The sequence below is a fragment of the Zonotrichia leucophrys genome, chromosome 20 (assembly GCF_028769735.1).
Source record: "Zonotrichia leucophrys gambelii isolate GWCS_2022_RI chromosome 20, RI_Zleu_2.0, whole genome shotgun sequence".
NCBI lineage: Eukaryota > Metazoa > Chordata > Aves > Passeriformes > Passerellidae > Zonotrichia > Zonotrichia leucophrys.
In genome coordinates, this window is record NC_088189.1 from 4,558,658 (window position 1) to 4,573,718 (window position 15,061).

General features: G+C 38.6%; 1 protein-coding gene across 1 annotated transcript in view; it reads right to left on the minus strand.

The window, feature by feature from the left end:
- Window positions 1-1,629: 1,629 nt before the first annotated feature.
- TAF4 (TATA-box binding protein associated factor 4) overlaps window positions 1,630-15,061 on the minus strand; it is a 36,850-nt gene continuing 23,418 nt past the window's right edge. The window contains exons 5-16 of the mRNA XM_064730138.1: window positions 14,282-14,401; window positions 13,301-13,423; window positions 12,760-12,849; window positions 11,496-11,750; window positions 11,178-11,322; window positions 10,558-10,672; window positions 9,795-9,964; window positions 9,056-9,186; window positions 8,288-8,413; window positions 6,837-6,893; window positions 6,636-6,755; window positions 1,630-3,041 (exon numbers count right to left, since the gene is read on the minus strand). Coding sequence (XP_064586208.1) covers window positions 2,874-3,041; window positions 6,636-6,755; window positions 6,837-6,893; window positions 8,288-8,413; window positions 9,056-9,186; window positions 9,795-9,964; window positions 10,558-10,672; window positions 11,178-11,322; window positions 11,496-11,750; window positions 12,760-12,849; window positions 13,301-13,423; window positions 14,282-14,401 — 1,620 coding nt within the window. The 3' untranslated portion in view covers window positions 1,630-2,873. The remainder of the gene's footprint in view (window positions 3,042-6,635; window positions 6,756-6,836; window positions 6,894-8,287; window positions 8,414-9,055; window positions 9,187-9,794; window positions 9,965-10,557; window positions 10,673-11,177; window positions 11,323-11,495; window positions 11,751-12,759; window positions 12,850-13,300; window positions 13,424-14,281; window positions 14,402-15,061) is intronic.

Sequence of the window (15,061 nt, forward strand, 5' to 3'; positions counted from 1 at the left end):
GCCTCAGTCTTGGTACAGAGATCCAAGCAAGGGGCTGTGAATTCTCTGGTGGAGCTGCACAAGCTTTGGGGCCAGGAAAGAATCCCAATTTCTCTCTCTACAGGTCACTAACACACAAGAGGAGTGTGTTGTGCACAGGTATTGCCCTGTGAATGCCACCCCTCCCCAGCTGTGACTTTGAAATGTCAAATTTCTGAGCAGCTTCAAGAACAGGTACTGGTTTTATCATAAAAAACTAAATCAACAGCAAATGAACAAAAGCCTTCAACTGCTGTGAGAACTCCTCACAGTGCCAGTGTACTGACAATAATTGGCCAATTCCCCAGTCCAAAACTCCATGAATTTGAACTGCTGGAGGGAGATGGATGTTGCCAGTTTTTCTGACTAACAACAGGAACATTTATCTTTCAACTGAGAAAAAATTATATGGAGTGAAGAGCTGCCTGTGCACTTAAAACCAATGTTATTTAAAACAGAACCAAGAGCTCTCCTCTTACAGATCCCTCCCTCCTCCCTTGGCCTCTCTAGAATATTTCTAAGCTACCAAGCAGGGAGAGCAAAGAACATCACACCATGGAATAACTTTAATTTTTCAGTTTCTTCCCCACTTACCTGCCACAGCTTTGCAGTGCCTGGCCAGTGGTGATTAACAATTAAACCAGCTCCTGCTACAATTCAGGGGATGCTCTGACAGTGTTTTGGCCGAAAGTCAAAGGTGTTTCTTTCCACTTAGCACAATGACACGATTTAAAGGCTGTTTGGAGTTTACAAACACTGAGAGTCTCGGGTCAGTGTCACACAGTGTCAGTGAGCACATCCCTGGAGGAGCTGATCCTGTTTCACACACACTCATCTCCCATGGGCCTGCAGCCAGTGCCTGTTCACAGCAGGCTTGGGGCAGCAGCCTCTGGACAAATTTGTCTGTGTGCAAGGAATAATCATCAAATTAATGTACTGGCAGGATTAGGCCCTCAAAATTATTAGGTTAATTGGTCCATGAGAAGAGAAATTAAAAAAAAAATACAACCCAAGTACAGAACATCAGAGATGCTTCTCATATTTTCATGTTGATAATCAGAAGTGTCCCTGGTAATTTTCTTTCACAACTGTGCTCCAAACTGTGTTTTATGTCCTAGCTTCTTCTGCAAACCACTTTAGCTGTGTTTGAGGGAGCAGGCTGCCCTCAAGGAGAGGCTGTTTCATTAAATCTTCACTAGACAAACACAAAATATTTCAGATGTTTCAGACACTTTTCCCTGCTTTAAAACCAACCAGACCAGACCCACTGCCCACTGATGCTACCCCAAGACCCCTAAGACAACAATCAAATGCCAAAATTCATGAAATCACACACATCCAAAATACTGATAAAACTAAACAGTATAAAAACATCCCAAAGTGCACCTTTAGCAAACAGCATCCCCTCAAGTAGACTCATTTTTTACTGCACCAAGAAAAATAAATCCAAGTGGAGAAAAGATTTAGAGAGAAAAATACATTAGCAAATACAGATAAATTTGTTTTTAATAAAGGAGTTAATTTTCTTTCAATCCTATATAAAACAATAGCAATTAAAAACTTCATTTTTGAAAGTAAAATATTTACATATGAACAAGTAACTGTGCAAAATTTACATGAAAAAAAAATGGAAAGACAGGATTTCCTAAGAGACAAAATAAAAGGGGTGTAACAGTTGTCAGGTGTTGATAAAAATACTGATCAGCATTCAGTTTACACGCAAGAGAGTTAAATTCTACCATGAGAGTTCACACAAAGAAAGCCAAAGTATTTACAGTCATAAAAGTACTATCAATAGACAATTTAATACAATAACCTCTGAAAATATAAAGAACCAATTAGTATATTTGTAATAAAAAAATAGGTACAAAGAAGGGACTTTGCTCTGGACATCTTTAAAGTAGGCCCACAGCTTGCATACAGTCTTTTAGCAAAATAATTATAGTTTACATAGCCATTTTTATGTTATGTGCCAAAAATTATGTACAATTACTGACAAAATACACCAACCATTTTTCAACACTTGATTCACACTGAGAAAGTCTTTCGATGATTCCTCTCAACTTTTGATTTTATTTAATCTAAGCTTTCACTTTAGCTAAAAAACACAGTGCAAGTAAAATATATTTATGCTGAAAAGGTTTCTCTTTTTTTCCTTTTTTTCCTTTTTTAACTTTACAGCTTTACAAACTATAGCAAATAAAATGCATTTTTACAGATGCTGCTAAAACATTCAGAAGTAACCCTCCTTTATGGGATTTCAGGGCCTCTAATAAGCAATAATGTGATTAAAATTGAGGTTATGTTTAAAATTAACTGTATATCCCTCTAGATTTTGAGCATTTGGGGGAAAGATAAATATTCTTAAAAAATCAGTTTGCTTTGCTAACTGACTGTTTTAAAAAAAAAAAAAGCTAAATGAAATGAGGTCATTTGCTGTAGACATATGCCTATGTAATGGATTTAGTTGAATAAAACTGAACTAAAATGAACAATTAATGTTGAAACTGCTACAGGGCTGACAAAGGGTAGCTAGTTATTTGCTAAACGATTCCATCAGTCTTTATATATGGCTTGTTTGGCAAGAAGGCCACTCAATCAAGAGATGAGTTAAAATTTAATTGTCCTTTTATAATATCCACAGGCCTTGTAAGTATCCTCACTGTTACAGAAATGTATTTCTCTTATACTGAAGAGTTTATTTATAAACAGGAATATAAAACTGTTCCATGTAAAGAGGTGGTTGTTTTTTAAACAATATCCCATTCGCTCGTTACAAAAAGGCGTCATTTGCAAATATATTAAAAAATGTCCTCAGGCGTCTCTCCGTCAAAAATACCTTGATCTTTTCCATTTTACTTAAGGAATGCTTTGTATAGCAATAGTGAATGGCTTGTCTCTCGCTCATTTTCTAAACAAAATATGAGGTCCCTGAGGTTCACCCGCGTTATCCTTTGTCGCGTAAACTGTCTGGTTGTTCCGACTCCAGAGCTGCCTGGGACTGCTGCACTCGAACCAGATCCCTGGGAAGAAGCACAAGAACAGGTCAATCAGTCCATGCCTGAAAGCACTGCAAAACTTTACAGAGAAAATGTGACCTAAAAACTCTATACAGTCAGGTGTTGCTTTGAGTTTTTAAAAATTTTAAGCCTTCTGATTTTACATTCTTGCAACAAACTTTTTTATGTGCTTTTTCTAAATGACTTATTGTTTTGCATTTTTTTATGGAAGAGGAGAAATTTGATAGATGTTGGTTTGTTTAGTGTTATCAGAGAGGTGGCACTTGCACCCTCCAATCCACTGTCACTTTTGGAAATCTATAAATTAGAGTCAGAAAATAAACTTCCCCTTTTTTACCTTAAGGACAGCAGTGTGTGCATGTTGTGTTATTCCGTGTCCTACAGTAACAGTCAGGCAGCTGTGCACTACCAGATTTGAGATTTCCTTTTTAATTCTGATTTGTTAACAACAGTTGAAAAATCACAAGTTTTCAGCAGCATTCAATACAGACAATAAAGCCCCAAAGAACTGCCTGTGTTTTTAGGAAGGTGCTAAGGACAGGCAATCCCAACAACCAAAACAAAAGGACAGGATTCTTCACAGTTCCAGCATACAGATGCCAAGGGCAGCCCTGGAGCTGTGGATGACCTGGGGAGCAGTCCTGTTCCCAGGACTGTGAAGCCTTGAATCCATCATCTCCATGGCAGGGTGCTCCCCTTCTGATGGCAACAGCTGTAACCAAGCTCAGGACTCAATTTAGGAGAAGCTTTTCTAGGCACAGTCACACATTCCCTAATGACCTCTGAATGCCTCTCCATTTCTCAGCATCACTCATCCCTCTGGCCCACAGTGGGAGTTTCCCGGAGCGGCAGGACAAACAGGCAGCATATTATTATATCAATCAGTTTAAAAAAAGAAGAAGAAAGCAAAAGCAGAAGGGAACAAACGAGCAGAGCGCAGCTGCAGTTCCGCGCAGTGGCCGGCAGATGGCGCGCACGGAGCGGGACGCGGGCAGTGCCCGGCTCCAGCCGGAACCTCCGTGCGCTGCCAGGGGATTTACCCAAATAAAGAATTATTCCGGCAGCGGGATCCAGTTCTGAGGCTCAGCTACACGTTCATTTCCCCCTCCAATTTCATTTATTATACTAATGTTATCTTTTATTTTTTTTATTAAACTTTTCTACTTCGCGACACCAAACACGCCCCAGCAGTGAATACTTATCAGCCATTGTGCTTGGAGAATTTTCAACAATTTTTCTTAATAAAAACACCCCAAACGTGAAAAAAGCCCAAATTTAGAGTGGTGCATGAGCCATGTGAATAAGCTGCTGAGGCTCTCACTAACAGGGTGTGAAAGTAATGTATTTAATCAGTGAACATTACTGATGATCAAACCAACCTAAACCTGCACTGGAAATGTTCACTCTGGGTTAGCAGAACTCTGGGCAGTGCAGGTGAATTTGCTTCACCACAGTGCTAACAGGAAAGTCAGATTTTTGATTCTCAAGCATTCTGGTGACCCAGTAAACACCAAATCACTAAAATTCTATTGTTAGGGCTGCTCAAATGCTGGACTTTCAAGGGAAATTTCAAGGCACTTGGACTATTTGGTCATCAAATTTTCACCAACTTCAGAGGAAATTAGGAGATGCAGGACAGTATTGGATGCTAACTAAATTTTCTCACATACATATGATTGCTAGAGAACAGAATGAATGGCTGGAAGGGCTTTTATTCTTGTTTTTAAAATATTCTTTAGCTCAAGAATAGCTCTGTTATGTAGACCATAATACTTGAAATGCAAAGGTAAAATTTCAGGAGTCATTAAAGACACAGAATTATGTATAGAATAAGTTAAGAAGCTTTTTAGTAACTTTCAGTAAAATCCCATGGATATAAAACTCTCAAAGTGACAGCAACCTGTTTTGTTGGATTTGGAAACAAAACAGTGCAATTACTACTCAGAAGTGATTTTACATGTAATTAAGAGTCAGCATTTGTAGACATCAAAAGCTTCCATTTACAAAACTGTGTCTAAGTAACAACAAACCTTATTTTCCACACTTCTTGTAATATGCCTTAACCACAAACTGCATACAAATGGTGACAAGTGGAGCCCAATTTAAAAATGTCAAGTGACACAGCAGCAAAAGCACAGCTGTGAGTATCAGATCAAAGGCAGCTGCTTCTTAATTAAGCAGACAAAAAGATTGGATTTCCAGGGAACCTGTAGTTAATTGGTTAACCAGTGATTAATCCAAGATAACTAAATTAGTCAGACTGAGATGAAATACAAACAAGTGTTCACAGGAGATGCAAAATACATCCCATAACCTAAGTGACATTAACAGACCATTAAGGTGGCACAGCTGAGCAGGCAGGAGTAAGCAATACCAACATTAACTCTGCATGAGGTACTTCAGCATATTCCTCTGAGACAACTTCATTTGTGTACACATCTATCTTTGCAAAGTGCCCCATTCTGTAATTTTCATAATTTTAAACCACATCTATAAACCTTTAATAGAGTCATTTGTCAGCTTATATAAAAACAAGTCTTATTCTCAGTAGCAGACAGTAAATTTCAAAACTTAAAATTACTTTAAAAGATGCTCAAGAGGCTTGATTTTTTATAAACAAAAATAACATTTACTAGTATTCAGATTTTTCTCTACCATTTTATATCAAGCACATGTAAATTACTGCTTCCAGCAATTCAGTATAAAACAAGGTGAACTCTTTTGAGGCTTTTCTGCAGTATAAATGCTTTAGCAATGAAAGTTCAGAATGCTCAAGGAGTAATAAACAGGACTATTAAACTATTACTATTCTGTCACTTGCTATCAGACACAAAACCCATGGGGGAAAATCCTCAAATTATGAAGAGAGCTTTTGGTCCAACAAATGACAATTTTCAAGAATGTTTTGTTCTTTTTAAACATTAGAGAAATCCCATATTGAATGTCTCATGCAGAAAGCAATTTTATAGCATTTCTTGTTTATTAACTTGTTTAGAAATACAGCAGATAATCATGTACCAGAATGTAAATTAAATGAATCAGACACTGAGCATTCCAATACCCAGTCTGCAGAGAATTTTTTAAAAGGCAGATTCAACAGAAAGAATATACAGATGTGCAAGAACATCCTGATCAGATGGAACTGGTCAAACTGATCTGCTGTGGAGACACTAAAACTAAGGCAAATCAATTGCTGAAGAGAAAAATTAGATAAGCTGCTGTAACTTGAAGCTCCTGCTGTCAAATTTAGCAGTGCCTTAATTCACCCCACCTACCTCAGCATTACTCTGCACTTCAAGTTAGATTGGTTATAACCACAAAAATCTTCTTTCAAAACTAGGGAGGGCCAAAAAGCTGAAAAAAGAGATGGTTTTTCTAAGATGCCTCCAGTTCCATGAATCAGGGAATGACCACTCAGATTCTATCCCCTATGCCACTACAGGTGCTAAAAATTGATCCTGGCCTTGGAGTGAGCAAATCTGAACACAAAACACTTCTGCTGCTCAGGGAGCTTCCACAAACTGGGGAAAAGCTCTGAACAGAAGGGTTTGCACAGAGGCTGAGGCAGCAAAACCAAAGGTGACAATGATACTGTACCTCTGTCCCTGATCCAGATCCTGGGGAATCCACTTTCCTTTTCTTCCTGGGCCCGATGGCAGCTAACGCAGTCAGGTTGGCATCCCTCTGTCTCATCTGTGCTAGCTCTTGCTGCTGCATCTGTGTGTGCCACAACAAGGATGGGTCATTATTTCTCTTTCAACTTCCAAAAGAAAAGTTTATGTTAAGTTCAGCACTCACCTCCTTGGCCTTCTGTTTCAACCTAAGCTGTTCTGGATCTTCTTGTCGAGATCGAGACTGTGTTGATAAAGGGGAGCAGGAGGTGGGTGGAGGAAAACAAAGAAAAAATAACTCAGTTACAAAAGCAGTTAAAGATTATAACTTTTTTTTTTAAGAAAGCTTTTCTTAAATTTCAGCAGGAAGTGGGGAACACCTATCACTCCCACAGAGGGTAACTGTGGTAAACAACTTCTAGAAAGTAAAAGTTTTGCTTTTCTTAACACTTCTATTTTTGAAAAAGGCATCCCATTTTTCTGCTTTGTTAAAGATAGCCAAGGAGTAGCCAGACAATTATGTCTTAAATGCAATCATTACAAGACACAAATTACACAGATCTGTGAACTGAATTATACACTTTGCATATGAACAAAGGACTCAGACCTGCACTTTTTGGAACAATTCCTCCCCTTGCTGGGTAACCAAGCACTTACTCAGAGCTGATTTTCTGCTACACCTACACACACAGGTCAGGCTGCAGGCTGAACAAAGTGCACCTGAGTGACCCAAGACCATTTACATCAGCAATGCCCATTTCACTGGGCACCTGCACTCCTTGTGTGTGTCATACTTTCAGAATAATGAAATAATTTAGATTAGAAAAGACCATTAAGAACATCAAGTCCAGCTGTTTCCCCAGCACTGCCAAGCCCACCACTAAACCATGCCCCCATGTGCCACATCTACACAATACTTCCAAGGATGGTGACTCAACCACTGCCCTGGGCAGCCTGTTCCAGGGCTTGACAACACTTTCAGAGATCAAATTGCTCTCAATATTCAATCTAAACCACCCCTGATGCAACTTGAGGCCATTTCCTCTCGTCCTATCAAATCCTGAGTGTTGCTAATCCCTTACATTCTTTAGGCCAACAACAAAATAAATTTGGATTTTGACATTGTCAACTCATGCTGGATCACAAAACTAACAGAAAACACAGGTTGTTTTGTGAATTATTTCTAGGGTACTCTTATCTAATCACATTCATTCTGTATTCACTGAGTAAAACCACAGTTTAATATTCACATTCATGTTTACATCAACTGCTTCCTATTTATTGTATTTCTCCAAGTTGTAACAATCTTTCTGAATTCTATTTCTAGTCTCTCTCTATTACATTTAAGAATCCCACCAAGCTATAAAATTCATCTTTCTTCACCAATGCAAAATGCAAAAACTAAATTTCAAGACTCCTTTTAGTTTGGGACTATGCAATGAGAGTGGCACAGAAGCTGTTTCCCATGCTTTACAATGGAAAGCAAAACTGAGCTCTAGTTAAGAACACATTCATCAAGTTCCATCTTTGAAGATTAGCCTTCCCCTTCATTGCAAGTGTATTAGAATGAAAAGCAACTCTGCAGTTTTGATGTCAACAGTGACACTTTGCAGACACGTGTGAAAGCCGAGCACTTGCCTTTGCTGCGCGCATTAAAATTTCCCTTTCTTGTTCATCTTTACGCTGCTTTTCTATTTGATCAAGTTGTTCAAAGAACTTGAGCTGTGCCCGAACGTCACTTGCTTGTTCATATCTTTCATCATCCTGAAAACACAGCAAATACATTTCTCATTACTCCCTTAAAAACAAAGCTGTTAACTTGTACTGTACTGGGGAAGAACATACACATTCAAAGCTCCAATGTTCACTTTGTCCTTTTCAGACAAATAGCAGCAGTATATTTACACCAGTCAAACCAGCTAGAACTCGTAAAAGCATTTTGTTCTATTCCATGAATCATCAGATTTTGACTTCTAAACTAATATCATCACAGCTTTAACCTCTCAAACATATTTCACAGAGCTGTGTGGTTTTTTAAACACTGCTCAGGCATTTGCATCTATTAGGAACACACATCTGTCAGAGAGCAGTCTCCTGGGAATTCAAAGCAGTGCTTTTATCTGTCTGACTCTCCAATCACTCACACACTAAACATTTGACATAATAAATAAAGGGGAGGGCACAGCTTCTCTGCATTTGTTTTAAAACCATTTTGTATATGCAAGCTGAAAAGCTCCAGTCATCCATGTGTATTAATATCTTAATGGAAGGTGAATCAGTCAAAGAGAATAAACAACCTGATTTCACAGAAAAAAGAGCACCTGAACTCCTGCATTACAGTCAACACCACAGCCTGCTGAATTTGTGCAATTTTGCCATTTGATTTGAGCAATTAAATACACTTACCTTGTAGGAAATATTCCTTTGTTGAGCAGTCTCTGATAGTTTTTCCACGAGGTTTTGTAGTCTTTGTTGTGTAGCATGTGATACGTAGCTAACTACATCAGGATGGATTTCTGTTATTCCATGTTTTTTACCTACAAAAAAACCACAAGTGGGTTGCAAAAAATAATTTTACAATACAACTAAATATGAGTAAAATCTCAGTCATAGAAATTGTAATCCCCTTTTCTAAATATGATTTGCAGGTTTTTCTCAGCCAAGGATTAAACAGGAAATTACACACATATTAAAATTCATATTAGTTTAACAAAACTGACAATCTATTCATAAATGCTGTGTACTACAGTGTAACAAAGAATTCAAGATTGCTTTTTGTTCCACCATCAATTCCAAATTACTAAGTAAAGCTGATAAAAGTGCTTCTGGACTTATTTCATTGTTTGTGTCATGCTTGATACACCTTCCTAGTTTATACACTCAGACTTTCAGCCAGATTGAGTAGCTTTGATGTTGAATTGTCATCACTTTAGAAGGCAAATCTATGTTTGCTATTCCTTGACACTATTGATTTTTCATAAGACAAATGATTTCCCACAAGCATCTGAATATACCAGAAAATACCAGAAGGTAACGATTCCAGCAACTTTTAATTATTCAAACCAATTTCTTTGGAAAATGTCTTCAATTAAACCTAAGAGTAGTGAAATTTGTTTTGATTAATGTTCAAGATAAAAGAACATACCTATTTCTAATATCCTTCTTTGTAAAGGTGCTGGGAAAAGGAAGGTTTCATCTTTACAGGACCGTGTTAATGTGCCCACGAGCTCAGAGTTTGTTGCCAATATCCGAGCACTTTCTTCTGACAGGTTGACTCCAGCCATGGATGCAACATCATTAATGTCATCATCATCCCTTAAAGGAAGGAAAATTTATTATAATCATAACATTTAGTGCCTATCTGCACACACTGCTATGATACCACAGCTGCACATAATGAATTCCACCATAAACCTGAATAATTAGTTTTACATTTTATTTGCTTTTGTGATATAATAAAATACAACTCATTTGTTTGTAAATGAGAAATTATTGCTTTGACTTCAAAGAGCACTAATTTTGTACTTCCTGTTTTTTCCTTTCTTATGTAATGTTCCACCAGCTTGAGAAACAAGAGACCAGAAGAATCACTACTACAAAACAATAATAATCTGCCCTCACCACCAAGACAGGCTGTACCTCAAGTAACTCAGCCAGAGCTGGGAGAAGTGAAGGAATGAATTCCACTTGCTTGTCTGGGCAGGAATTGTTTATGAGGTTTAGTGCCAGCTAAATGCCAAAACCAGTCTGGCACAAGTATGTCCAGTGCTGTTTGTTGAAGTCTTTAATGAATAAACAAACCTGCCCCCAGAAAATCCACCTCAGGGTTATTGTGAGTTTCCCCAGATGGATTCAGCACCAGGAAGGTCTGAGTTCAGCTGCCCAAGCACAAACATACAGTTCCTCACCTAAAAGAGCCTCCCCCAGGTTCTTTCAGTTTATTCTTCTGAGCAGCAGCTACTTGTGTCGAAACAGTGGCAATAGCTTTGTTTCCAGGTAATACTGCTGGCTTTACCACAGGGACTGCAAGAAGACAGACAGGATTTGTATCCATCAATAACAGTTCACACGTGCAAGCCAGTCACAAGTAGTTATGGCAATGGATCTGGTACAAAGAGTTGACCTCTATAGCTTCTGTCAGCATTTCACCCAGGTTAAAACACGACCCTTCCCACACAATTCCAGCAGCCAAACCATTTCTGTGTCAATGCTGCCCAGACAGATCTGTACCCTCAGTCACTATGGCACTACACAGTGAAACATTTCAGCAGCAGTACAAAAAGGGCACTTATGAACTGACATTCACAGAACCACAGAATGGTTTGGGCAGAAAAGGACCTTGAAGATCATCTTGTTCCAACCCCTCTGACACTTTTCACTAGCCCAGGTTGCTCCAAGCCCCATTCAGCCTGGCCTTGAACACTTCCAGCAATGGGGTATCAACAACTTCTCTGGGCAAGCATTACCTGAGGTGTGGTTCAGGGATTGCTACCAAATATGGCACATCACAAGTATCTTGACCTCTTACCTGTCTGCAGTTGATTCAGCTGGATTTGAGGAGTGGTGAGCATGATACGACTGTGTGGTTGCCGCAATGCCACCATGGGTGTCTGTGTCAACGTTACTTGTGGAGGCCTTATCAATGCCCCTGCTTTTTGAGACTGTTGAATTACCTGCAAATAATAAGGAAAAAAAAAGAACTGTAAACACTAAGAGCGCTTTAACCAAGATGCAACTTGAATTATACTTTTTTTATCAAATCTTTGACTGAGCCAAACCACCACCTTAAGAAGAACTACCAAAAAACCCCCTGTGCAACAGCAACGCTGCACTCCAGCTCACATACCAGTGGCGTGGACTGCCCTTGTTTACTGACACCAACTTGTGTGGGCTGAGTGAGGCTGATGACAGGTTGCTGGAGGGTACTGGTGACAGTGGCAGTGGCCTTGCCCGCCGTGCGCTGCACCGAGGAGCTCAGCAGCACGGACGTCACCGACGGGATCGTGGCTATCGTCGCCTGCGTCGTGGGCTGCTGCTGCTGGCTCTGCTGGATGAAAGCTGCAGAGTCTGGTGTTAACTGTCTCAAGGCAGGTAAACTCCTCTGAAAAGGGGAAAGGAAAGAGTTTGGTTGAGTTAATATTAATTGTCAAGAGGCATTGTGTTTTGTTTCAGTCCATAGGATCGGTCTGTGCACACACAGAAACACCAACCTGTTCCTGTTGAATAAGCAGGACAGAGGGACAATACCCTTTGGATATCGTAGGCATCTAGGCTGTGCAGCCTACCTGGAACCCCTGGTATGTATTTAACAGCCCAAGCCCATGCTGCCTTCCTTGACTGTTGTCCTATAGCTTAGAGTCACACTGAACACCAGGGAAGATTTCAGAATAGCTCAACAGAGACCAGAGTGTTTCGGTGGTTTCTTAAATTCGTCGTTTTCTTATGGCAACAGTTTTTGTCCTCAGGAACAGCTCAAGGTTGAACAAGCATTTAAGAACCCAGAAATGTCAACACACACCTACAACTCCATCCCATAATCATACATTAGTCAAGCAGTTACATTCTTACAATTCAGTGCTGTTGTATTTTCACTGATTTCACTGATGGTAAACGTTTTGCAATAAATACTATTTTGAGATTTGCTGAACTACTATAAAATTTATGTCAAATGTGATTTATCATTGGAAGATGACAAATTTCCTGCTTCTCCAAACCAGTTTACAGCACAGGCAAAACTTCCCCAGAAGGTACAATTTTCTATATCACTGAATCCCTTTGCTTTCTAAGACTAAAAAGAGAGCAATAAATCAATTCATAGGTTTGTGGCTTAAGTCATAGAAAGAAAACTTTCCAGATTTCTCAAAAGAGCTACTATGTGTCACCATGGTAGAAGTTACATTACTGACTGTGCCAATGAATCACAGTAACAAACTCTAGGAACTAAGACACAAAAAGTATTTTTAAGGGAGCAAAAGCCTAACCAGGCACCATTTAAAACTTCCTTTAACTTAATTTTGGAATTCCACCTATAATGGCAAAGGATGTGCTTGTATTCATTGCAGCTGATATACAAGCACAGAGATAAAGGAAGAGTAGTGAAGATAAGTTACCTTCAGGAAAGGCACAAGGTAAGGTTGAGGTGAAGAATTAAGTTCTCTGTAGAGCCTACTGGTAAAATCTTCTGGTTCAATTTTTCCATCCTTCAAAACAGAAAACTCCAATGAACAAACTTGCAGAAATTAATTTTTATAACTATCCAACACTAAAAAAAAAAAAATTAAGACTTGGGAACACACTGAAATTAGGTATTTTTATCATCTCTCACTATTTTTAGTTACCAGCAGCTTTATGGTAGTAACCAACTTTACTACAAATTTCAAGTAATAAGATCTGAAGATCTCTGGTTACTCCATGATGGAATACACAAAACCATAAAGGTTGCTAACAAGTAGGCTAAGCAATACTAGCATTCACTCCATAAATATTAAAAATGTCAAGCTTTTATATTAGCATCAGGCAAGGATTTGATTTAGCTCAAATGTTATAAACTCCAGCCACTGAATTAAAAAAAAAAAAAAACACAAAAAACCAGTTTTGAGTCTGAATTTGCCCAGATGCTGTATTTAACAACTTCTGATGAACTTTTCTTACCAGCAGACTCTGCACTAATTCCTTCACATTAGCCGCAGTCTCTGTGGACTGTTTTCCAGATGATGCCAGTTTTATTAATGTGGACAGAAAGTTTTTGCATTTCTTCACATTTTCCATAGTTTCCTGAGAAGGAAGGGTAAAAGGAAAACAATCAGAGAAAGGAAGACAAACTCCTCTTAATGATCTGACCATATACTCCATGAAATAAAGTCCTTTAGTTCATCAGTACAGAGTAATATTTATACATACATGTCCCTCACACTAAAACATAAACAGACTGAGATTATTATTTTTCTTCATATACTCATATATATTGTACATTTTTGTTACCAAAATTTAAGGAATTGTGACTCTTCAGTAATATTTATACATACATGTCCCTCACACTAAAACATAAACAGACTGAGATTATTATTTTTCTTCATATACTCATATATATTGTACATTTTTGTTACCAAAATTTAAGAAATTGTGATTCTTCATGAAATGAGGAAACACCAAGTATTTTAAGAATGGCACATGGTACATAGGAAAATACATGTTTTAGCAGGACAAAAAAGAGTAAAGCTGTTGTTTCACAGTGCACAGTACATGGATTCTCCCTGGATTTTGCAATCCTGGAAACATGCAGTTTGAATCAATCAGTGCCAACTGCTTATCCTTTATTATAGTGATTCTCCTCTACAGTGCTGAACAATTCACTGTTCTTTAAATACATCTAACATATTTTTTAAATGAGTGCTTTAATACTCCTAGAGAAACAAAAACACTTTATCACCTATCAAAATTCAAGTGACCTGTACCCACACCTTGTAAATTATATGGTTCTATTAAAGTTTACCTTTTCAAGGTCAACAGCTCACAGGATTCCTGCATCTTTACTAATCTCCACTCCCATCTGTGTTTACAAGTATGTGTATATATGCACACCATGCATATGTGAGAGGACAAAAATAGATGTTACATTTCTCAGAATCTTACTGTGGCAGCAGTGGAGGTGGCTGTTGTCCCTTGCACTGTTCTCTGAGGAGTTCCAGTTTGTACAGCTGTTGCTGTCCCCAACGTGGTTGTTTGTGCAGTACCACCCAGAACGATCTGAGGCTGCAGAGAATAAAAACACAAGATTATTTTATGTGGAACATACCAAGAGCCTGTTTTCCTGAGCCATCCAGCAGAAGATGAGGCACAGGGCAGTGGAACACCTTTCACAGCTGCTATAAATAAGTTGCTCATGCTCTGGTGCAGTGGAAGGAAACGGCCACCAGATGGCACTAAAAACATTCGGAACGGGAATGCCGAAAGTTGATTAAAAATTGCGCGATTTTTGGTCACCGAATAAAACACCATAAACATAATCTCAGCCAGTGGGGTTCCAAGCCGCAGCTAAAACAAGTGCTGAATTCCTGTGAATTCAATCTATCCTTTTGACTGTTTCATTAAATGTCACTTCCAAAGAGAGGAATTTCTACAAAGGCACAACTGACACAAAAGCTTTGGTCTTATCGAGGTCTTTGTGATAAACAACAGGACAAAACATTTTCCTAGTTTTGTAGACAAATTGGTAATCTGAAGTAGAAATAACAGCTCCAACGAATCACAATTACAAGCAAGATCCTCTCACATACACAGCTCATTCATGGGCTTCCAACAATCTAATTATTAACAACAACCCAGACTGAGAGACAAATTCCTACCAAGCTACAAGTGACACTCAGAATGTTCACAAATCATTTGTAAACTTGGTCTTTATATAAAGATGCA